Here is a 23,418-nt window from a genome sequence, read left to right on the forward strand (position 1 = left end):
TCTTCTAGCTTTGGTGGTATTGCTGGTCACCTATGCACCACATGGCCGGGGCTGGGGGGTCCCCCTCCTGCGGCCAGCCTGGCTCAGCCACTCACTGTGGTGATAGTGACAAATGCTCCCATTCCACCCACCACCCCGTCCCGACCCAAACCCTGGGAGCAGGCACGACCATGCCTTAACACCAGAAATGCTTAAACCATCAGGAGCCAGTCTCAGGTGGGAACAAATCTCGGAGCCAGGAGGAAACTTGCCCTTTCCCCCCTTCCCAGGGTGCCAGAGCCAGATGCTGCCTGTGGGTCTCAGAGCAGCCAGCTGGTGCACCCTGGTTCAGGGAGGCAGAGCCCTGGCCGGGTGCCTGGGGGGGCTGACGCACGTGGGACTGGGCTGCACACCCTGTGGGAGCAAGACCCAGCCCCTGGCAGTGCCAGGGCCCTTTGTCTGTACTGGTTCCCTGACGTCTTTGGGCACCCCCTGGGGATACAGATGATGGGGCTCTTGTGTCCTCCCTGCTGGTCACGAGCACGTGCCAGCGCCACCACAGGGATTTGGCCCTGGGGTGCCCACCCTGCAGGCAGCACCCCCTACCACCCCATCAGCTGCAGCTCGACTTTGGCACACAGAGGTGGTTTTGTACAGCGGCCGGAAGCTTCCTGCTGCGAGAATAGAAATTTATTTTGCAGTTGGACCTATATCAGGAGCTGAACGCTGGTTTCCTTTCCAGGAATGTGAGGACAGCACAGTACCTACCGTAACCCATGCGTGAGGAACATCACTTTGCATAAATGGGGGCACCTTCCCAGAACTCAGCAGGATTTGGTCCTTCCCCATCCCTGGTGCTGACCCCCAATTGCCCAGGGCCATGCTCCCGTGGGGACTCTGGGCATGGATCCTGAGGACTGCAAGCCAGGCATTCCCATCTCTGGTGCAGAAGGTGAGTTGGCATGCTGCTGTCACTGTGACAGCCCTACCTTGCCCTGGAAATAAGGCCATGTGGCTGGGAGAGATGTGGACCATTTGGGGCTGCAGCATTGGTGTCTGAAAAATGTCTGAGGTGCCCAGCCTCAGTGGGACCCATATTCCTGGTGCAGGGATGCAGAAGAAAAGCTGTCATTACAAGGGTGTACATCTGCAGTTAGCGATGCATGGAAAGAAAAATCAATGCCTCTATAATTATTACTGTTTTCTGGTGCGTGGTCAGGCCACGGGAAACATGCTACTGAGGAGTGGAAGATGTGGTAAAGTTATTGTCACCCACATATTGCAAATTCACGTCAACTCTAACGTCAAATTAGCAGTGACCCTAAAAATGCCCTTCCATTTTTCAGGGGACTCTACAGGGGCTTTCCTAGTTAGCTTTTCTGTTCCTCCCTCCTTTTGTGTGCATCTGAGCTGGAATAAAGAAATGTAACCCTGAGTAGCACGAGCACCTGTAGCCCCTCAGCCCACCAAGCACCATGCTGCCCTGCTGATCCCAGCACATTCAGTAGCAAACCTTTCATCACCAGCGAGCTCAGTTCAGTTGCTTTATTTCATTTCACTTTGTGAGATACAAAAAAGAAGCCTGGGACAGAGCTGGTGCGCCCTGCAAGCCATCTGGTGTCTCCTCTGGTGTGCAGGGGCTGCAGGGAGCCTTTGGATGCATGTTCCTGAGTGGGATGGGGCAGATGGGGGGCACCACAGGGGCTGTCCCGCTGGCCGCTCACTGGCTGTAGTAGTAATCCTGCCCGTACACATCATAGCCATGCCCCTTGTAGTAGCCGTACTCGTCCTCGTAGGCCCGGTAGCTGTCCCCACGGGTGTACTCATCCTGCTCTCCATAGATGCCGTCAGTGGTGCCTTCGTCCCCCCGGCCATGGCCCCCGGCTGTCACATCATACTCCCACTGCTCCCCAGCTGTGGTGGCATCTGTGGGTCCCCCATCTCCCGTGGTCGTTGCCTGGGACAGCCTCTCTTCATCAGTGGTGCTGGCAATGGTGGTGGCTTCGGTTTCTTCCTCTTCTTCCTCCTCTTCCTCCTCTTCTTCTTCTTCCTCCTCCTCCTCCTCAGCCACACCAGTGCCCTCCTCAACCACTGCAGTGCCATTGCCAGGAGATCCATCTGCCCCCTCCGTGGTGTTAGTGCTTGTGCCATTAACACCATTCTCGTACTCAGCTTCTTCTTCTTCCTCCTCCTCCTCCTCCTCATTCTCGTCACTGTCTTCATTTTCAGAGTCACCCCCCTTACCGGCAGCACTGTCCCTGCCCCCCTTCAGAGGCCCTTGGCAGCCCTTGCCCTGGCAGGGGGAAAATAACACAGCATTAGCTCGGTGTTAGGGGGTGGCAGCTTTTCAGTGATGTGGCATGGGGAAGGTGTGTGCACAGCCGAGCATCCCCCCAGCACCTTGCATGGCAAGGATGCCTTTTTGGGGTGCCCCTTCCGACCCTCCCACTGGGCTAATGACCAGAGCTTTGCCCAGCTGGGGGCACCTTGCACAGCAGAACTTCAAACAGAAATGGGACGCAGAGCATGCCATGGGTGCAAGCAACCATGCAGTGAGCATACATGCCCTCCCTCCTCCATGGGTGCTCCCCTCCAACCCCCCAAACCACACCTGCTGGGGGGATGTGATGTCTCCTCCCAGCCCACCCTGGCTGCCCCCAGGGGCTGCTCCAGTGGGGTGGCCAGCTGCCTCGGTGCCAGCATGCGATGCCTCCTGCAGGGACAGGACAGGGCAGGTGGTCAGCAGCAGAAGTGGAGGGCAACCCTCCCAGCAACGAAAGGGGCATGCAACATCCCCAGACGGCATTTGAGCGCTGCTCCAAATCTCCTGCTTTCCCACGGGTCTCGCCCCAGGCTGAAATTGAGAAGCTGCAGCAGGGCAGCCTGAGCCATGCAATTAAGTGGTGGTGGCTGGAGTCGGGTGTTCCCATTCTGGCTACACATTTTGCTTTACAAAGCATCTAAAGATTTGCGTTTGAAGTTTCCTCTCCCAGTTTCCAAGAAACAAAGCAAGCCACAGGCGCACTGCATGCGAACACACTATGCAGCAGGTGTAGACAGCTGGTGAGAGCGTGACAGCTCAAAGCCAGTCCTGAGCCCAAAGCCCACCAGCAATGAGCCATCAACACTGCCTGGCCCCAGAGACCATGCAGCACAGCGGGTCTCTCAGCAGGGTGCGTGGCAGCCCACGCAGTTATAAAAAGGCAATGAATAGCCCAAATGCCAGCAGAGCCTGGAGCAACCACTGAAGAACTGGTGGGGCAGCTCACTGTGTCCCTAGCCTGGGAGAAGCACCTTGCCACCAGCAGATGAACCTAGCTGGGGCAGGGAGACAGAGGGCTGCTACTGTCCCTGCCCTGGGCAATCCCTGCAGCTCATGCACCAAGACCAAGGATGGTCACTCTGGCATTTTGGGCCAACTTCAGACACTTAAAATATAGGTGCAACTGATGCCAGAGAAAACCCAGGCTGTTTTTCCTCTCCGCTGCAGAAATCATCAAATTACACGGTGCAGCTGGCTGTGCCGATGGGAGCAGTGCCCCCCATCTAGCAGCCAGTACCATGGTGCTCTTTACATATCTACAACTGACCTTGGGGCCTTTAATCATGATTTATCTTGCTGACCACCCCCTGCCCATGAAGGCACGCAGCATCCCTGCCTGGGAACCACCACTGCTCTGGTGCCCTTGAAACAAAAGGGGCACCCCCAAACAGCAGCTGCATTCCTGCATATCACTTAATTTCTTCCTCAGGAACGAAATTCCCCCTTTGGCTGTCTCATCCCACTACTCAGTTATCCCTAGTGATTGTAGTGGTAGGGGAGAGCAACAGGCAGAAAGGGGCAAATTGCAGGGAGATGCCAGGTCTGGGGGACAGGGGCCACCCCGTGCTGCACCCCAGCCCCAGGTGGGACTCCAAAGGGGGTTTTAAGACCAGATGCCCAGGCTTATACCCCTGTTAAAAAAGATCCCTGAAATTAGCATTCAGTTAATTAAAAAAAAAAACGAAAGAAAATAAAAAAAGAGAGACGTGATTAGACCTGACACATAGGTTTCCAAGCATGCTGTATCCCTGTCTGAAAGCACCTGTGTGCCTTGAGACTACTGGATTATTTTTGAGCATTCGCAGCCTGGTGAGGCACAAGAGACCTTTGTGATCCCTGGAATTTAAATTTGGAGCTGGATGACTCTCACAAACACAGTGGTGCCCAAGCTCGCATTGCCCCAGAAGACCGGAGAAGCTTTAACGGCTTGGCTGGTACAAACATGCATTTCCCAATACAGCATCAGTTTGTGTCCCTCTGCACACACACGTGCAGAACATAACCCTGTTTTCCACAGCAATTTTATCAGCACTATGGGGTCAATGCATCCTGAAAGGGGGCGGTAAGAGGAGCCCCTAACAGTGCCGTTTGCCTGGCGTGTGAGCCTCCCTGTTTCTGCCCTTTGGCCCGTTCTGCTCCTTTCTGAGCCACTGAAAATGGAAACCTGGAAAGTTTGCCTCAGGGTTGTTTGGTGCATCCTCCACCCATCTTCTTTAAAAAAGAAGAAAAAGGAAAAAGTATACAACACCAAAAATAATAAATAAAGCCCAGAGTAGAAAATCCAGTTGCATCCAGGGTGCAAGGCTGTGGGCGGTCAGCAGCCACAAATGCTAATGAGCAGAGACTACAAAACCAAAGAAAGTTCCTAAATTCTTGTATTTGTTTTGCAGGCTGTTGGTTTGTACTCACCCCCCCCTTCCTCCTCGTCCTCAGAGCCGTCCCCTTCTTCCTCCGATGAGTCACTGCCCTAAGGAGAGGGAAAACCAAGCCATAGGCGGGCTGGCAGGTCTCCATCGGTGTCACGAGCGTGATGGTCTGAGCCCAGCCCCGCAGGCCAGTGGCAGATGGGGAGCAGACCGTGCTCCCATCTCATTTGGGCCAGTATCTCTGCATCTGGTGGGCAGTGAAGCATCAGCAACGCCTCTGAAGCACCCACCTGGTACCATCGCTGCGGGGGATGCACATAGGCGTATCTGTACAGGTAATACCGCTGCCTGTTCTTGAATACCTACAGGGAGAAGGGGGAAACCTCAGTCTGGGGGCTGGGTACCAAAACGTCCTTGTCCTCAAGGCCAGCATTGCGTGGGGCTGGGTACACAGGGTGGGGGGAGACCCTACCGCATTTTCTTCCGAGTCGTCTGATTTGGCTCGCCGCAGCCAGCTCTTGACCTGGGGGAAAGGCTGGGTTGGCATGCACCCCACACCAGCCCCGGCACAGCCGGGGAGTCCCCCCGCTGCCCGGCACTCACCGAGAAGGCGCACGCCATCCCCACCAGGCAGGCGAAGACCAGGGCAGTCCTCATGGCTGCTTTCTCTAGGAACAGCGAAACATGGCAAGGGTTTGCTTTGCAGCAAGAAAGCACCGTCATTACCCAAACCATACAGATGTATCTGTCCACATGGGTATCCAGCAAACAGAAAGGCCAACCTCCAGCCACCTCTCGCTGGGGTCACCCAACCCCTCCAGAGACCCAAGTCTTTCTTTTTTCTTTGAAAGATCTGCCTCAATTTCCATGAATACATTTTGGTTTTGCAAGGAGCCACAAAATACCAGCAGAGTGAGTTTCATCCAGTAGCAGACTCATTGCTTTCCCTGAGTGGGGCTACTCACTCCCGCTTCCCCATTGCCTGCAAGTGAGTAGCAAAACCCAACCCCTGCCGGCGATGCGACAGGAGCAGCCGGTGGGAGCACTGCCCACTGCAGCCGCCCTCCCACAGCCCTGCAACCTGCTCGGACTCTGCCCAGGGAGCAACGCCCCTGGGAACTACACCACAGAGGGTTTAACCTCATTCAGGATAAATAAATCAGCAAATAGATGAATATAATCGGCTTCTACAGTCTGTAAGCGACAAAAATAGCCGTGGCAAGGCACCAACGCAAGGGTCCCCCTTAGGCATATCCAGGGAGAAGGTTTGGCTCTGGGCAGGTCCAAGCTGCAGCCCCTGAGCATCAAAACCTGGCCTGCCCTTCTCCGTCCTGGCCTCAGCAAGGAGCACGCCCGACCCTTCCCGCAGCACCTCAGCCTCCCTGCAGGGAGGGATGCTCCTGACATCCCCCTAGGCTCAGTCAGGCCCACTAACTTTCCTTTTTCCTACCCGTCCCCCAGCTAAACCCACCATCAGCTGTGCTGAGGTTTGGGGGGAGTCGTTATTATATTTATCTGTACTTGATGTTTCCTCACCTTTGTTTAGCTCAGCCTAGAAAACAAGCTGACCACAAGCTAACTTCCCTGGCCATGCTGCGAGGCTCTGGATGCTCATCCCCTCAAGTGCTTCATGAAACCACAGATCCAGAAAAGGGCTGCAAGCATCCTCCAGCCCCACCAGCAAGCTGAGCCCCTCCACCTCCCTGCAAAAAGCGGATGGCAATGCACAACCCAGCTGGGAAAAGCAGCAGTAAGCTTACCCCACCACGGCACCAATGGCTACCCACAGAGTCAGCAGGCACAGATTTCCTCCTGCTGCTGCTCTGCCGGGATATAAGGTCTATTTTTGCCCCCCCCCCCCCCCCCGCCCCAGGCAGTCACCGCCCTGCTCAGAGTGACGCCAGCCCGCCAGCATGCGCCAGAAAACCCCCAAACTTCAACACCGGCAGATTTGGTGCACAAACATAGTGCCCCACACCGCTGCCAAACCCAGGGAGGTTTGCACCGTGCCGCTTAATTGAGGGTCTGGCCTCAGCGGAATGGCCAGGAGGCCAAAGGGTATAATAACACTCTGGATTTAAATTAAAATAAATATTGGGAAATCTGTTCTCGAGGGGTGTCTACCTCCCTTTTTGGGAAATTCTGTCGCTGTTTTTTCAAGAAGACAAAAAAGACCAACCTCAAAGGCCTGGTTCCACAGTCATTTGTGCATAGCCGTTAGGCAAAAAAAAAAGACTAAATCCAAACAAGTCTCTCTCCAGGCTGCCTGCAGAGGTGAAACTGGCCTTGGGAAGGGCAGGGAAAGCAAAGGGGACTCAGGTACAGGTGTCATCAGTCCCCATTAGCCCTCTAAGAGAGCCATTTCTGCCACAGTGATGCTACAAAATGCATGTCTGCATTGTTCCTCGTGCCCCCAGAACCACGCAGACCCACACAGGGACCAGCCTGGACCCTGGTCTCCAAACCCAGATATTCCCCAGCTGAAATCTGATGGCTCCGCACATGTCCCCAGCAAAGCAGAATAACTGCCTGGGGGGAAAAAAAAAATGCCCAAACATCATTCCCATGGCTACCCAAAGCTCAGCGGAGACCTTGGTGGTAGGATACGGCTAGTGGTCAGAGCCCACCCCTCCTTCCCTGCACCTGACAGCAGGGGATGGGGGCACGCAGGTGCTGCGGCTGCTCCCCTGCACCGCCTCTGCAGGGACATCCTTTCTCCTCTCCCTATATTTATCATTTCCTGCCGTGATTCCAGCTGCCCAGTGTGCCTCTGCTCCCTCTTTCCCTGATATTTCTTGCACTCATCAGTGACAGCCCCTCGGCACTCCTGCACACGCCTGGGCTGCAGCAGCTCAGGGGAACTGTTCCTTCACCAACGCAGCTTTGCTTTTCACAGGGCACCGAGAACTGCAAATCCCACCTGGTGCATTCAGCCCTACAGCCAGCAGAGAGGGAATGGCGGGGCTGGGAAAACACATGCCTTCAAGCAGGTCAACGATGCTCAGGTTAGCCAGTGATAAAACTATGGTTATTTAGAGCAGAAAACCCCACTTTGCAGTGGAAGACCTGAACACGTATGTTTCTGCTCAAAACCCAAGGCTGTGGTTGCCAAAAGCCTTACCCATATCCATAAGGGCCCAATTTGAGTCTGAATTTGATTGGGAAGCAAAGGATTTCCAGTTAACCAAATTCTCAGGTTAGGACCAGAAAGACAAAGCTTTTTTGTTTCTTTTTTTTTTTTTTTCCCTGTTATTTTGTCTTCTTGCTCATCACCACATCAACAGGTACATCATGGGGAGCTGCTAACTGCTGATGAAACACCATGTACATGACATGCTTTTGGGGAGGGAAAGGTCCCTTGCTGCCTTCCAGGGGTCTGGCAGCCCCGGCAGCAAGTCCCACCACGGGCCTGCCGTGCAAAATGCTGGGGTGCATGGCACAGCTGCGCCTGCCCCATGGGCTTCAAAGCGCGGTGTGTCACGGCGAGGAGCCCTAATTACAAGGGAGGCCTGAAGCTGGCCGTGGTTTTCAGCTGGCGCCTTGGGCCAGGAAAACCCACACACACACACAAAGGGGGAAAAAAACCAAACCAAACCAAAACAAAAAAAGCAAAAGCAAAAGCAAAAGCAAAAAAAAATATTTAAAAAAGCAGCCAAGCGGTTTTCAGATGCCAGCACAGCAGCACTGTGACACCAGTGCTGTGAGGGACCCAGCGGCCCCACGGAGCTGGGGTGGCTGGAGGGGCTGCCCTGCTGGGGGGGTGATGTGAAGGGCACAGCACAGAGCTGCTTCTCGCTGCCCCAGAGCTGCCCTGCGCAGGAAAGCAGCGAGCACGTGCCCAGCTTTGAGCTTAAATTTCATCAGGGCTGGGGAACAGAGTGCTGGTGGAGGTGATTTTTAATGTAATTAAAAGCCTGCTGCTCCAGGCTGCTTAAAAAAAAAAAAAAAAAGAAAAGAAAACTGACTATAAAAGTGCATATTTCACGGAAGATCCCTAAAAAGCACCAGGATAATTAACGTGTGCCGAAGCGCCTTGCACAGCCAGCACCTATGTTTAGCTCCTGGGCCAGAGAGTGGGTGCTGCCTTGGCAGGCCACTGTCAGCACCAACCTCACAGCGCCACGCAGGGAGGCCAGCAGGGAAGTTGGCCCAATGCATCCAAAATGCTTCCATTTAAAATTATAATATTAATAATAAAATAGACGTTTTAAAAAGCATCACATCTCAGGGTTGGAGCATTGGTCTCTTAATGCTTTTGCGAGAACTCCAGCTCTCCAAAGCAGCAGGGCCGGAGAGGTCATTTGATATCTGTTATTAAAAGTGACCACAGGATCTAAGAGCTTAATGAAAATAATCTCACCTTCGTAGATAAATAGCTGGAAACAAAACACGGAACAGCTCACCTGCCCCTGAGGGATGTGCCAATAGGTGACCGCAGCAAAACCTCACTTTTCAGGAGCATGCTCAGACAACGAGGCAGGCGTACAGCACGCAGCCCATGGGTGCAAACGCGATGGTTTCCCTTCTGCACTCCCATCAGTTTTTTAACATGTACGAATATGCTGCCGTGTTGCTCTTTACATGCTCTAGCGAGCGAGCCGGGGGTTAGGCAGGCAGCCCACTCCCCAAGCCCTGCGTGGGCACACTGCTGCCCTCACACAGCAGACCATGACAAACCCCCAAGCAGCTGGTGCCGCGCCCGTGCCCCACCATCGGTCCTGTGACCCAACACTGGTGGGTTTGCACCAGCTGCCGGCACCAGTCTTGCACTGCAACCAGGTGGGCTTGCACCCAGCATGGCCCAGCAAGGGCACCGCACGTGGGTTTGATGTAACTGCCCAAGACCATGGAGACCTCATGGTCAGAGCATCCCCGTCTGGTGCAGGCTGACATAACTCCTATGTCCAAATGTAATTATTATTTTTGCAGGGTGGTAAATGAGCAGAGCAGCCTGCTCCTGTCCTGCCCTGGTCCACCATGGGGCCGAGGCTGTGGTCGGGGCTGCACTGTCCTATTTCCACGCCCTAGAGCTATTCTGGAAGGAAACCTCAGGGCCAAAAATAAGTAAAGAAAACAAAACCAGAGGGACACTTTGAGCATGGTGGGGAGAGGCCAAGGTGCTGCTGCAGCTAGGGAAAGGGGTACCCCTACCACACATCACAGTGGCTAGGGCACCTCTGAAATGGGGAGGGGGGCACCAAGAGGCAGAGCTTGTCCTGGCTCCCACCTCTCCCCGTGTGCTGTTAGGGACAGGAGTGTGTGCCATGGCCACGAACTGGGGAGCAAAGTGATGAGCAAGGGGAGGGTGCACCAGGAACAGCATAAAAATAAGGGATCCTCTCTCATCCCCCTTACCTTCCATGGCACAAACCCAGATGCAAATTAACGTCGTCTGGGCAAGTGGCTTATTATTTTTTCGCAAGCAGCTGGTTTTAGAATAAAAGTGGGAGGGCAGAAGACCCAAAAGCACCGTGTATGAGCCTCAGTTATCAGTACACAACCTTTACAGATTAACCTTTTGCAACTAAACATTTCCTATGATTTTCCTTTTGTTCTGAGGCAGGAAAGAAGATAAAGGAAATTAATTCTGTTTCCACACCGGGCAAAACATGGGCCATGAGTCACTGTCTAATGCAAGCGCTTTGAGGCACCTGAACTCTGGGGAACAGAAGCCCAGCAAACCACAGAAGCAAGGCCACAGCGTTATCACAAATCCCAGCACTCACCACCACCCAGGTCCTCTCGTGTTTGAGCACTATTTGTACATCAGATTTCCTCTATTTTTTTGCCTTTTTTGGGTTGGTTTTTTTTTTCAGGAGGAAGAAACAGTGCACCAGCTAAGAATGAGTTACCAGGACTGATCCCACCACCAGTCTGGCTGCCTCTACCCATGTGTGAGTGCCCTCAAACACAGCCACATGACAAAAACAGGAGGAAAAGAAACACAGAAACCCCCCAAAAAGGGTCCATTTTCAGGAGGAGAGCAGGCAGAGCACCCAGGCTCATTGCAGAGGTACCCACTGGCAACCTGCACACCCAGCTCGGGAACTGAGCTCTCTGCCAAAGCCAAATCAGTGCTCCTGGGCAGTCAAACATCTAGAAGGCATGAAGGCGTGCTGCTGCCCATGCCACACCAGCAGTGACTGCCTGCCTCCCCACCACTGCACGCCCTGCTCAAACCTGCAAAATCCTGTGTTTGGGCTTTAAAAGTTGCCCTTTCCCGCAGAGGCAGAGCACGCTGTGTGTCAGTGCGGGTCCGCTGCGCTTGCGCTGGCTGTTTGCTATTGTGCACATACAGGGGTTGCACAACGCTTACATATGTGCCCATATATACACAGGCAAGTTTGTGGCAGTTGCGATAAGAACCTTAACACTCAGGCACTCGTTTTATTTTCAAAATGTCAAAATTAAGAAAGCTTTGAAAGTTTTCATGCTATAATGAACCTAATTTTTGCTCTGCAGGTGAAACAGTATCACGTCTGTGGGACAAAAGAGGGCAGGTACTGCCTCCGTTCCCCAGTTGCGGGTTCAGCTCCTACTTTCAGACAACTGATCGAAACACCAGCTTTTTGCAGCTCTCTAATTCAGGGTGTGAAAACAGAAAAACCTGAACTGCAAACCACTTGCTCACATTGCAGCTTTAATGTTTTCACAGCGAGTTCAAGGGGTGCAGTACAGGTAGATGCTCAGGCTTGCACTTAACAGGCCATCCTGTGGTGCCTGACTCCTTGTGGCAGTGCCAGGGGAACCACAGAACCCCCAGGACCCCCGGGGAGGGTGGGGGGCGTTATTTGCTATTGAGGTGCAGGGCAGTAAAGGGAGCTGGAAGAAAAATGTCCTCAGAGCATTTGTAAGGTTCCTAATATTTCAGGATTTCACTGAGGTCAGAGGCCGCTTTCCCACGGCGGAGACATTTCTTTTGTTCAGGCTGACGGCAGCAGCGATTCCATCAGAGGGTTTTTTCCTCCCCATTGAAAAGCGCACAGAAATGCAATCAAACTCTCCCAGCCTCACCATGCACTTGGCAAGGAGCAGTTCCCGTCATAGAAATCCATCACAAGGGGCACAGAAGAGACAATCCCATTGAATTGTTTCTTCCACAGATATTCCCATTTTACTAAAGGCAAAAAGGGGCCAAGGAGAAGCCCTGCGGCCAGCCATGGTGCTCAGCCTGCCATGGGAAGCCCAGGACACTTGGCTGTGCTGCCAAAAAAACTGCTGCTGGATGGAGAGGTGCTCTGCGGGTCACGAGGGTCTCTCTCTTTCTCCCACCAAAGCCAGGAAAACAAGGGGGTTGAATAAATGCAGCCACCCCAAGTCCAGCTGCCACAGTCAGGCTCAGCACTTCTGGCTCCCACCACCTCGGCCATACCAGCTACTTATTAAAAATAGGTGTTTCTCTTCTTAGAAAGGACAAAAAAATAAACATGAAATCTTTCTTTTAAGATGATGCAAACTTGTGTTTTCACAAACCCAAATGCAACCAAAACTATCTGCTCTAAACCCCAGCGCTGATTCCTAGGTATATCACTGCGTTCAGCTCTAGGGGCCACCCCCAATGCGCAAAAAATGCCATGTGGGTGGGTAAGAAAAATGCATACATTGATGTGGTCATTTTTTATCCTTGCCTAATCCACAGGGCAAGCTGACCCTTATAACTTCGTCATGCAATCAGCCCAAAACTGGATGCAGGAACAGCTCCAGCAACAGCAGAGCCTGTGGTTGATCTTCCCAGCTGCTTTTCCTGCCTGCCCAACAGCAGAGACTGGGAGCACCCCCCTTGGATGCTCACCATGCACAGGCACATGCCACAAAAACCAAACACATGGGTTGCTGCTAAAAATGCCTTAAAATCCTTCAAAGCGAGCATCATTTGGCCACGCTATCTCTGGCCATCCAATATCTGACCCTGTGGAGCACTGCCCACCACCGAGCCCCTCCAGATGAGAAGCAGGGCGGCCCCGTTCACACATGGATGAACGACATTTGACAGGGACAGCCCTGTGCCATGCATGTCCCCAAAAACCTGCCTGTCCTTGCAGACGTGCTGTCAGGTGCTGGGCATATCCCTGCATCAGGCCAACGTGAGCGGTTCCCTCCCTGCGGCCAGGCAGGGAGGTTCCCCAGTGAAGGGCTGAGTCTTTGTCCCCCCTCCACCCCTCCCTGGTGATGCCTGGGAGGGATGGTCCCGTGGGAAGCCATCCTGGCCGGCCCAGTGGGCAGCAGCCAGCTCTGGCACCGGCTCCCCGGCCTTTGGGGAGCAGCCAGCCAGCAAGAGGCAAATTTTGGGCGTTGTTGTTGGGGACATGCGTACAACCGCAGTGTGTCTCTAGGATGACATGCAAAGGGGACCTGCATGCAGCGGGAGTGCATCCAGCTACCCTTCCGGCACGGGGTGCAGCGGGGGGCTGCATGCCCTGTTTGCAAGGCACAGACCCCTCCCGCTCAAACTAAAGCCAAATCAAACAGTTTTCTTCTCTGTGCATGGAACAAGAGGAGGACGAGCATCGCCACCCCCTTTGCAGGAGGATGAAGGCAAGTGGCTCCCTCCCCAGCTGTGCTGTGCTGCCTCTCGCACAAGGACAAGGAAGGAGAAAGGGTCACGCACGACCTGCAAGAAGCAGTTTCACCGAGCCCGAGCCCGTTTCATCCCACCCTTGCAACGTCTCAGCCATCCCGCTCATGGGCTGGGCTCACTGCAGAGCTGCGGGGCACCCTTTGCTTTCCTGCAGGGACCTGAAGAAAAGCTTCCAGTCCCCATCCTCACCAGCTGTCCCCATGCAAACACCACCTCTGATGGCCCTGGGGATGTGACCCAGTCCTGTGGCAGAGCCAGCACCCAAAACGTCCCTGCTGCCTGAGCGGTGGCACCGCTTGCTGGACACGGGAGAGCTCACAGCAGCGCCCTACCCTGCACCGCCACGCAGAGGAGCCAGCAAACACAGCATCGCTACAATTTTAAACCAAAGTGACAGCTGTCACCCAGCCCTTTTTGCACCTCTGGGCTGCAGCCAAACCTGTTCTTGCTGTCTTTCACCCCAGCGATGGGGCTGCGCGCCAGCATTTTGGTACCCTCGACTCTGACAGGCATTATCACTGTCACAGCATCCCCACGTCCTCAGGCAGCTAATGCAAAAGGTCCCAAAAAAATGAGGGGCAAATCACAGCCAAGGCATCTGCTGTGAAGTGGGGACCAGTGGGGCAGAGGAGGCAGGGTCAGAACACAGAATTGTTCCCAGGGCAGCAGCATGGGGAAGCTGTGTTTCAGAGCTAATCTCAAAAAGTAGGAAAAGGTTCCACAGGGTGGAAATCAAAACATAAATTCCACTATAAAGCAGGACTTGTTCAGCTCCCAGCTTTTGTAGTGGTGCAAAGAGTCCAAAAATTAAGTGCAGCTTTGCTACAAGTAATAAAAATAATATTTCATTTTTTTACTGGTTCTTGAATTCAGTATTGCAATGCCCAGCAATGACACCACTGGCCCCAGGCAGGTAGTGAAAGTCACATACCCGCTCACACTGACCCTTGGAGACTGTCCCCTGCCCAGCCACAACTCCACGCTGCAAAACTGTGCAGCTACACAACAACCCATGGTTTCCTCCAGCAGCATTGATGCACGTGCTGTACAGCCTATCATACACGTGTGAACAAGGGCCTGGTTGGGATTTAAAACAATTATTGTATTGTTTACTTGCTTGCTGGTAGGAGAAAAATACTACAAGGCACACTGAGTAAAAGAGGCTTTACCAACGATGTACCAGCCCATCATAACCCCTTTTCCTTGGCTCACCTGCAATTCTGCTGCCGGCAACCTGGTGCCAGGGGCCACCAGAGACACCCAGAGCCACTGGTCCAGGAGAGCCCCCATCCCCTGGTGCATCTTCTTCCCAGCACTTCAGGAAGAGCAGAACAACCCTTGCCCATCTCGCAGCAGGTGACGTCCTTAACACAGCAAAGCCCTAAGCCCAGGTCATCAGGGTCATTTGCCAGCTTTTCCACCACACCCCTGGGTCAGCCAGGGCCAGGTGTGGCCCTCGGGGTGCCTGTAAATGGGAGCACCCCTCAGCCTCTGCTTTCCACCTCACCCCAGCACGCTGCAGCTCCTTGTGCAAGCAGGCAGCCCTCTGCTACCCGCTCGCGCTGGTCTGACCCCAAACCACAGCACCCAGCTCCCTCAGGAGAGAAAACAGCAACAGCTGAAACCACACCGCTGTGGAATGTGATGGTTTTAATGGTCATTAAAGGAATCAACAAGGGTACATTTCAGCTTTGAAATACAAGTGCAAAAAGAATACAATACAATGTTTACTGTACATTTCTTACAAAATATTACATCTATCCCCCCCAAAAGTGGTACTTCACGCACCGCTGAGCCCACACGCTGTGTGTGCACACCAGCTGCAGCTTTTCTTCCTTATGTGCAGGACACGGAGCTAACGGAAAGCTCCCGCTGGAGTCTGGGCAGATGCTTTTAGGGCAGTGGTAGGTAAATACAAAAGGTGAATGCAGGGACCTTTCTGCCCAGCATGCCCAGGCGCAGCTCCTGGAGTGCCGAGCCACCGCTGTGCCCTTTTGGCAAGCAGCAGCACCCTGCTGGCACTCACAGCTCTCAGCTGCTCTCCGGTTTGGTATAAGAAAGGGCTTTTCTCGCTGTGGTTTGGTGTTTTCCCTGTGGCTGGCATAACCTCCCACTTCGTGCCCTGTGTAGTGAGCCCAGGTCAAGCCCTGGAGAGCCCCCCTCTGTTTTATCCACAGCATCTTCTCAGGAAGAAGTCAACCAGGCTGTATACCAAATAAATTAAACCCCTCCTCCCCCTGTTCCCGCCAGCACCGACGAGGCTGCGGGGCACGTGTCAGTACCCATCCTGGCAGTCATTGTCATCGTAGTCAACAGCAGGCTTGTTGCGGTAGGCACCCGGCCACCGTTTACGGCTCCTGCTCTCCAGGCTCTGTGGCGAGCTGTCATCCCCATGGCTGTTGGACTCCTGGGTGGCGTCCTCCTGGGAGTGGCTCTCCTCCTCATCATCATCATCCTCCGGGGACTCGCTGTTGTTGCTTTCTGTGGACCTACTGTCCTCGCCTGTGTTGTCATCTTGGCTGCCATCATCCTCCGGGGATGCACTCTGGCTCTCAGTTGATGTGCTTGGCATATCCCCATCAGGGTCAGAGTCATTCTCATCCTCCTTTGACTCCTCCACAGTGTCCTCTGTGGACTGGCTCTGGTCATCCTCATCTTCTCCGGACTCACTGTCAGGCACAGACGGCACACTCGTGTCCTCGGCAGACTCCCGCTCCTCCTGCCCTTCCTGGGACTGGCTGCTGCTGCGCTCGCTCGATGTACTCACCGCCTCCTGGGAGATGTCCTCCGGGGACTCCCCTGGCTCTTCGTCTGACTGCTCAGCAGTGTCCTCCCTGGACTCGCTACCCTCACTCTCCCTGGAGGGGCTGTCTTCCCCATCTTCATCCTCCCCAGAGCGGCTGGTGCTGTTTTCCTCTGACTGGCTGGCGATGGGCTCTTCTGACTGACTGTTGTCCTCCGTGGATGGGCTGTCTTCTTCTGAGTCAGCATCCTCTACCTCTGGGGACCTGCTGTCGCCCTCCTCCCAGCGATGGGAGCCAGCCCCCCAGCTGCTCTCCTGGCTGCTCCCCGGGGCACGGGGGCCAGCACGGCGCCCCTTGTAGCTGCTGCCTGGGCCGTCGAAGACAGAGGGGTCATCGCCCTGCATGGCTTCGCCCTCGAAGTCATAGCTCTCCTCCTCCTGGCTGCTGCTGCTGCCCCCTCCCCGCCTGTAGGTCTGCTCATACCGGCTGCTGAGGTAGCTCCTGTACCGCCGGTGATCAGCCCCAGCGCTCTCGCTGCTGCTACTGCTGCTGCTGTCACCATGCCCTCCGCCAGCCCTGGCATCCCCACGGCCAGCGTCATGGCCATGTTCACCTGCCCTGTCAGCACCAGCTGTGTAAGTAGGACCTTCGCCCCCCTCCTCTTCCCCATTCTCATCGAAGGTGTCGTCCCCACTGTCGTCCTCCTCATCCAGGAGCCCACTGGCGCGGGAGGGAAGCCCATTGACTCCAGTGCCATGGTGCTCTCTGTTGTCACCACCATCAGCATCGTGTGCATCCTCCTCCTGTGGGGGTGACAAATGGAGATGAATGCAAAGGCTTGCAGGTCACAGACGCTATTGGCACGGCTCACCACACAGGCCATGCACCACCCTGACTGACACCAGCTTTGGGGCTAAGTGCGCTTTCCTAGAAGAGCAAAACACCCCTCCCCAATCACTCACCAGGAAACCAAGGCCGTTCCCATCCCGGGCACTCATGTCCTCATGGTCCACTTGGTTCAGGTGCGGAGCCTCCCCAACTCTGCCTCCCACATCTCGGCCACCATGCTCACCCAGCTCCTCACCCACGGTGTTGCCAACTGTCAGGTCCCCGGCAAGGGCATTGTCCCCCCTCACCACACTGGCAGGAGGATGTCTGCCATCTCCATCACCCAGGAGGTTGCCCAGCTTGTTGATGTAATCTTCACTTGTCGTGTCCTAGAAAGAAAATATGGCATGGTGCTTTGGTTTATTAAACAGCACTGCACATTTACTGCTATTGCAACTGCTGTGGGATGATATATGGCTCCTCAGCCATGTAAGAGCTCAAGCCTTTTTCATCACTAGCACCTCAGCCCTTCAGTTGTTTCTGCTGATGCAAAAAAAAGTAGCCACCAACAAAAGGGCAACCCAGAAAAGCCCAAACCACGATGGTTCAGAGCACAGAAGCTTCTTTTTCAGGACCAACGCAGCAGAATGCATCAGATGAATTGGGAACATGGACAGGGAGGCAAGGCAAAATGAGGTGAAACCAATCCAGCGTGAAAAGACTGAGCAGACAGGCAAAGCTCAAAGACCTGCACAAGCAGCAGCTCTTCCCCCAGGTACACGGCCCGAGGATGCCTGCCCGGGCTGGCTCCCCATCCCCAGGCTTGCTCCACGAGTGGCTACCACCTGCAGATAGGGGCACCCCCTGGCTTACCTCCTGCTGAGTGCTGAGGTGGGGGTGGGCAGGCTCATGGTCAGGCACCTAAACACATCCAGGAAACAGCTGGTCAGTGATCAGTGTGTCTTGGCTGGGCAAAACCACCAGGGTGTAGGGTTTGAGTAACCTGTTCAGTAGATACTTACAGGGTGAGTGCAGGCTACAGCCCAGAGAAGCAGCACCAGGAATGCAGTCCTCATGTTGCTTGTGGTCCCTTGTGACTGCAACAGGGAGCAAAGTATTTGCACACTAGAACAAAGCATTTGTACATGCCCTTGGCTGTAACCTGGCCCCACAAAGCCTTTCCAACTGATACAGCCTTGTTGTCCCAGCACGTGGTGTTCAGCCTAGTATGTCATCAAACAAGCCAAGGATTTATGCTCATGCCACCTCCTGGTATCTCCTGTGCAGGAACATTCCTTTAGTTTGAGATTTCAAATATCTGGCCATGTTCTTGCAGATTTTTTGTCTAAGCATCGCTAAAAAGTGGAAAAGCTCCTCCAAATTGCCTGCTCCCACAGTAAGATCACCCGTCACCCAGCTGAGTTTGGTAGCTGTGATGAGAGCCAGCGCCACAGATGAGCTGTGAGACCACGGGCTACAGAGCTGTGCCCCTGACCTCCTACCTGGCATGGTCCCCACAGCCCTGTAACACCTCCCACCAAGGCACAGTGGAGCACCCCGGTAAGATAACCCCACGGAGAGCTGCATCCGTGTGGCTGCTGGGTCCTTCTGATGTCCCAGCGGCACTGCAGGTAAAGCAGCAGGGGCAGGGGGCTTCCCTCCAGCTTCGCTAACGTTTTCTCGTTAAGCAGCCCAGCACCACGTTCCCATGGGGCACATTAACTGCACTGCACATCACCCTGCACCCAAGACGTGCTGGAGCAAAGAGCCCTGCTCCCGATTTCTTCCCTTACGAAGCAACCCCTTTCTTTCTACCAAAGAAAGCTTTCTACCAAAACTCGCAAGGAAATCTACAACCCCTGTCCCCAAATGTTGCTATTTTCACTCCAAAGCAACCCAAAGAAACCAAAGCTTTTACCTTGAGGCGTGATGCCAGCCAGCGTCTCCTCCAGTGCTCAGGGTGGGACAAGCTGGCTGCCTGTGCTGGGATGCCCTGGGCTGTGTGCCCCAGCAGGGCCACGCGGGCATTTAACCCCTGGCCGGTGCCGGCCCCGGGCAGGGGGCAGCCAATGGCACCGGCGGGCAGCGCTGCCACGCGTGGAGGTGTCACCGGGAACTGGCCTCCCACGCTTCCTCTGGCCTCCGCTGGGACGCCGGCCCTAAAAAAGCTCCTTGTGGTTGCAGGATGACGAGACGGGCTGGCAGTTAATGACCAACTGCACTGGCCCCGTGTTTTGACTGCTAAATTTATTCCGTTCACACACTTCCCGCCGTGACACACACAAACAACTACGGCGTTGCCCACGCTGAGCACCGGACCCGGTCCAAGCACAGCATCCTCCTAACGTGTGCACGTGGGAATGGCGTTTGCCCCGTGCTACGGACTAGGGTGCCAAAACCCACGTGGAACCGTTCCCCCACCAGGACTTAGCCTTTCCCTGTGCCTCGGGGCAAAAGCACAAAACACCATGCTAGAAGGAGAGGACACGCTTATTTTTGTGCCCACACATGCACTTGTGCAACACTAAATGGAGGTGTGCAAGGGGGATCCCACACCCTGCGCAGAAGGAGTGTAGCACCCTGAGCACTTCCTCCAGCTGCTGGCCAGGGGGTGAAACCTCTGCTCTGGAAAACACAGGCAACAACACATGCACATATGTATGTACACAGGCATGTATGTGCAATTACGTAGATGTGTACCACAGGCACCCCAGCGTTTCTTGGTGTAGCTTTCTTGGTGTAGCATGGATTATCTACTCCAAACAAGACAGTAAGCCGTCAGTGCAGACAGCCCCTACTCGCTCACAGATCACACCAGGGAGAGCTTGCCAACCTCCTCATGCGCACACATGCACGCACCCTGACACAGGGCGCCTGCACGCTCATGCGCTTCAGGACAGGGCAAGCACGTCCCAGCTGGACACCCAGCTTTTCCCAATGCCCCAGCCTGTGCGGAAAGAAGGCGACTTCCTTGCCTGTATTTGGCTGCTGCATCCTCTGTGCCCACAACACCCCCTCCCTGCTAATAAAAAGAAGCCACAAATGCACGCGGGCTGCTTTGAAGCCTGCAGTGTCTCACCCCTGTAAACTGGGCTCTCCCCGTAGCCAAGCCACAGACGATGGGCACGGTCACAGGGCGAGGGGGCCAGGAGAATGGTGCCTACGTGTGTTGCATTGGGGGGAAGTGTAAAGGACAGCCTTGATACTCCACAAGGAGCATTTGCACGTCCTCCCCACGTGGGAGGAGGTGTTTCTGCTGCTGCCCTGGGTAGAAGAAAGAAGCCTTCAGGCAGCAGAGCCCTGCTGCAGGAAGCCGGCGAAACACATGGCTCGCCTTCCTGCTCTGCCCTGCTGCAAAGCCCTGGCTAACCACAGTCACCTGCCATGGCCCCTTGGCACAGGGACCCAAATTCCCAGAGGCGGGGGCACAGCCCAGGGGACACGGTGAGCGCTGCACGTTTACAGGGATTTGCATGAGATGCTGGCGCTGCAAAATAAGTGACTTAAACTTGAGTATGGTCAGGATTGAGCCAGGGCTCTGTAAACTGCATATTACCTGAATTTGCCCAGGATGTATTACCCACAGACAACAGCATCCAGAAAGCATTCCCCGTGCTGTGACACCACCGCGGCTTGACATCGCAGCTTATGAAACCAGACGTGTTGATCTGCCATTGTGGATGCCTGCACAATTTCACCCTCCAAAATCTCCTGCCTTATCCTCCCATCATTACCAGCCAGGGGACCGTGTGAGTCTGCCCTGTGAGGACTGCAAGGACCACGCGGGTGCCAAGCGTGACTAGCATCTTTTTTCTCCTTCCTCCCGTCCCCCCCCTCCCGCTGCACAAAGACCCCAGTGCCACCCCAGCCCCGCTGGTCTCCCCACAGCCCCTCGGCCTCAAGACAGGCACCGTGAAGCCACTCGCTGTCACGCATGCGCACACCTTCAGCAGTTTTTTTCCTTCTTCTTCACTACCTGACCCCTGCCGCAGATACCGTGGGACGTATTTTCCTCTCAATCTAGGACAAAATTATACCCCTGGCCCTGGCCAGATATGAGTTCATGTTGCTAACCTTTTTTAGGCACCTCCAACAATTACCATGTTTTCTTGTTTGCTTTTTTTTTTATGTCAAACCTGCATTTAACTCAGCCCCCAAAGACCTGGTGCTGCCTTTTGTCCAAGTGCTGCTGTGCAAGAAAGGGATAAACACCGAGCTGCACATACCTGGCTTCTTTATAACACAGGTCACTTGCTGTCCCACCAGGTCACCTCTCTCCCCTCCAGTGGACCCGAAACACCTGTGGCACCAGCGCACCCAGTAGCACTTGCTGACAGCACCCCAACCTGACCCCAGGTCCCTGCGACCTCCAATAGCCCTGGGTTGAAAGACCAAGGTCTGTCCCCCAAATCCCTTCCAGATAGCATCCCACAGCATCAGCCAGACCACCCAAGCAGCTTTGCCTTTGTTTTGCAAGGAAAGGAAACCCCAGCCTACACATTGTACTTTACAATAAACCTTTAAAAAAAAAAAAAGTTTAGGATTACTGTTGTTACATCAGAAGGGAGAAATGGACTGAGGGTGGGGGAAGTGGCTGGCTGGTGTTTTAAATGACACTGTGCATTTCCCCAAGTCCTGCTCTCTTGAGATGCTCAGTCCCTTGAGATGGCCAGGACGGGAAGCAGCAGGGCAAGGGAGATGGGGGAAACTTGGCCAGGCTAAAGCTGGCACCCTCAGACTGCTCGGATGGAGGTGGCTGAGTCAGAGACAAGAGGACTGGCAGGGCTGGTAAAAAGATGCAGGAATATCACCTTCCTCTTTGACAAGTTGGGCTGTGCAGTGTCCGTGAGGACAGAGAACAGATGCGAGCACAGACAGCAGGAGGGATTAGAGATGCCAAAAGCAAGACAGAAGTTGGCACCGCAGAGAGCAAGCTGATGGTGGAGGCACAGAACGGCTGTTCTCCTCCACCAGTTGAGACATTTCAGCATTGAAAACTCAAGAAAGTAGTATGGCTCAAAAAAACTACCATTCCTTCTTTTTGTTCAGTTCAAGGTATTTTTGTAGTATTTATGTTGCTGGTGCACTTCTCTCCTGGTTATACCTATGGGTTTTGACAGCAGTATCAAAAAGAAAAGGATCAATGAATGAACCGGAGCAGGAGACCAGGATGAGAGCAGGACTCAAGGCACACATCCTTGGCCTTTTCCCAAACATTCAACACCAGCTCCTGCCTTACACCCAGTTCCAAATCCAAATCCCTTCACCAAGCACCTGCTGGTGACAGGTGCTACAGTGCAGTGCTGTGTTTTCAGCTGGCAGCAGGCCGGAGAAACCTTGCCTCCTAAACGTATGTTTCCCTCATACATACCACATTAGCACCAGGAATTACTCAGGGCCCAATCCCCAGGGATTCATTCCCATACTGCTCCTCTAAAAAAGGCTGCTCAGCCTTGCAAACCAACCAGGTTCCCAGGTTGCTACCTGCTTTGCAGGTGGACAGATGACAGCTGGTGGCTGCAGCAGCGAGAAGCACCCTGGCTTTGGCTCCTCTGTAGGTGCAAGGGGCCTGAGCAAAGGCATTGTGGCTGTTCCCTGAAGTCTGAGCACATATTACCCACATTTCACGGCGCTAATGTAAGACAGCAGCTAATGATAACCTTTTAGGAGTTTGAAGAACAGCACTGATATTTCAACTCCTCCCAGCAGCCCCAAAGTTACCCAAATGCTGTGATATATGGCAGATGGATGTTATCATCCTGTTTTTCACAGTGCGGAGGCGTGCACAAGTTCAGTTTATGCTAAGCCTTTAAAATTTGCTATTTCTCCTCACTGGAAAAAACCCCACATCATAGCATCCTGAGTCCTGGAGCCCTGAATTACAGACACACAGAGGGCCCCCCTAACAGGAGACCCCTGCACAAGACCAACAGCCCTTGACCCTTGACAGCCCAGGTGTGGGATCAGTAACCCACCCTTAGATGCCTACCATGCAGTTCTCTTTACAGCCAGGGAAAATGAGGACTTTTAAGGCATCAGTCATTTTGCCTTATTTCAAGTACCTATTTCAAGCACCTATTTCAGGCTGAACTGCATTTCAGACTGTTTGAAGTCTCCATGACACTGCCAAAGAAAGGCAACAAGCCTGCTGATCTTGTCCTACCAAGACACACCATGCTCTTTCCCAACACACGTGCAAACCAAGTTCCTGAACTCCCTCTTCTCCCCACCTGCCATGCCAGCCCCATGCTCCCTTCACTTCCATTTCTAGCATTTTTATACTGCCCTCCTCTAAGCAACAGGCTCCAGGCTCTTCACAAATGTTTTTCTCTCGGAAGAAAATGCCAGACAGAGGCACTTGTTAAACTGAGACCTGTGTGGCCACCCCCATCCCTCCTGGAGGCAGCAGGCAGATGGGCTGGGCGGTGAGAACCCAGCCCTGCAGGCTTGGCTCTATGCAGAAAGCAGCAAATAACTCTGGAAATTAAAATAACTATGGGAGTAATAATGGGATTACTTTTTCCAGATGCAAGATGACTTGCCTAACAGGTGCTAGCGTCATTTCTTTTATGGGAGCCTAAAGTGCCACTTGTGGATAAC

At 54.0% G+C, this 23,418-nt stretch overlaps 2 protein-coding genes across 3 annotated transcripts; both read right to left on the reverse strand.

Annotated features, from left to right (window-relative positions):
• Positions 1-1,524: 1,524 nt before the first annotated feature.
• IBSP (integrin binding sialoprotein) lies at positions 1,525-6,498 on the reverse strand. The gene is made up of 7 exons (XM_055796913.1): positions 6,429-6,498; positions 5,272-5,336; positions 5,141-5,191; positions 4,959-5,030; positions 4,717-4,769; positions 2,591-2,693; positions 1,525-2,272 (listed from the first exon to the last, which is right to left on the reverse strand). Exons 2-7 carry the CDS (start codon positions 5,323-5,325, stop codon positions 1,700-1,702), a joined length of 906 nt encoding a protein of 301 aa, XP_055652888.1. The 5' UTR covers positions 5,326-5,336; positions 6,429-6,498; the 3' UTR covers positions 1,525-1,699.
• An 8,381-nt stretch (positions 6,499-14,879) lies between these two features.
• Positions 14,880-19,151, reverse strand: LOC101919692 (dentin matrix acidic phosphoprotein 1). Of its 2 annotated transcripts, XM_027795060.2 has the most exons (5): positions 18,737-19,151; positions 17,841-17,915; positions 17,692-17,739; positions 16,953-17,207; positions 14,880-16,793 (listed from the first exon to the last, which is right to left on the reverse strand). In XM_027795060.2, the coding sequence occupies exons 2-5, from the start codon at positions 17,892-17,894 to the stop codon at positions 15,522-15,524; spliced, it is 1,629 nt and encodes a 542-aa protein (XP_027650861.1). In that variant the 5' UTR covers positions 17,895-17,915; positions 18,737-19,151; the 3' UTR covers positions 14,880-15,521. The 2 variants fall into 2 exon arrangements, with proteins under 2 accessions (XP_027650861.1, XP_027650842.1); XM_027795041.2 differs by having other exon boundaries at positions 17,841-18,844.
• Positions 19,152-23,418: the final 4,267 nt, after the last annotated feature.

Source organism: Falco peregrinus, chromosome 2 (genome assembly GCF_023634155.1).
Source record: "Falco peregrinus isolate bFalPer1 chromosome 2, bFalPer1.pri, whole genome shotgun sequence".
Classification (NCBI taxonomy): Eukaryota; Metazoa; Chordata; class Aves; order Falconiformes; family Falconidae; genus Falco; species Falco peregrinus.

Coding starts and splice junctions, on each gene's coding strand:
- LOC101919692 (XM_027795041.2), bottom strand. CDS start 17,957: ATGCTTTGTTCTAGTGTGCAAATACTTTGCTCCCTGTTGCAGTCACAA. Junction 17,740..17,840: donor CTGTAGCCTGCACTCACCCT/GTAAGTATCTAC, acceptor GGATGTGTTTAG/GTGCCTGACCATGAGCCTGC. Junction 16,794..16,952: donor GGAACGGCCTTGGTTTCCTG/GTGAGTGATTGG, acceptor TCACCCCCACAG/GAGGAGGATGCACACGATGC.
- IBSP (XM_055796913.1), bottom strand. CDS start 5,325: ATGAGGACTGCCCTGGTCTTCGCCTGCCTGGTGGGGATGGCGTGCGCC. Junction 5,192..5,271: donor GGATGGCGTGCGCCTTCTCG/GTGAGTGCCGGG, acceptor CCTTTCCCCCAG/GTCAAGAGCTGGCTGCGGCG. Junction 5,031..5,140: donor ACGACTCGGAAGAAAATGCG/GTAGGGTCTCCC, acceptor TTCTCCCTGTAG/GTATTCAAGAACAGGCAGCG.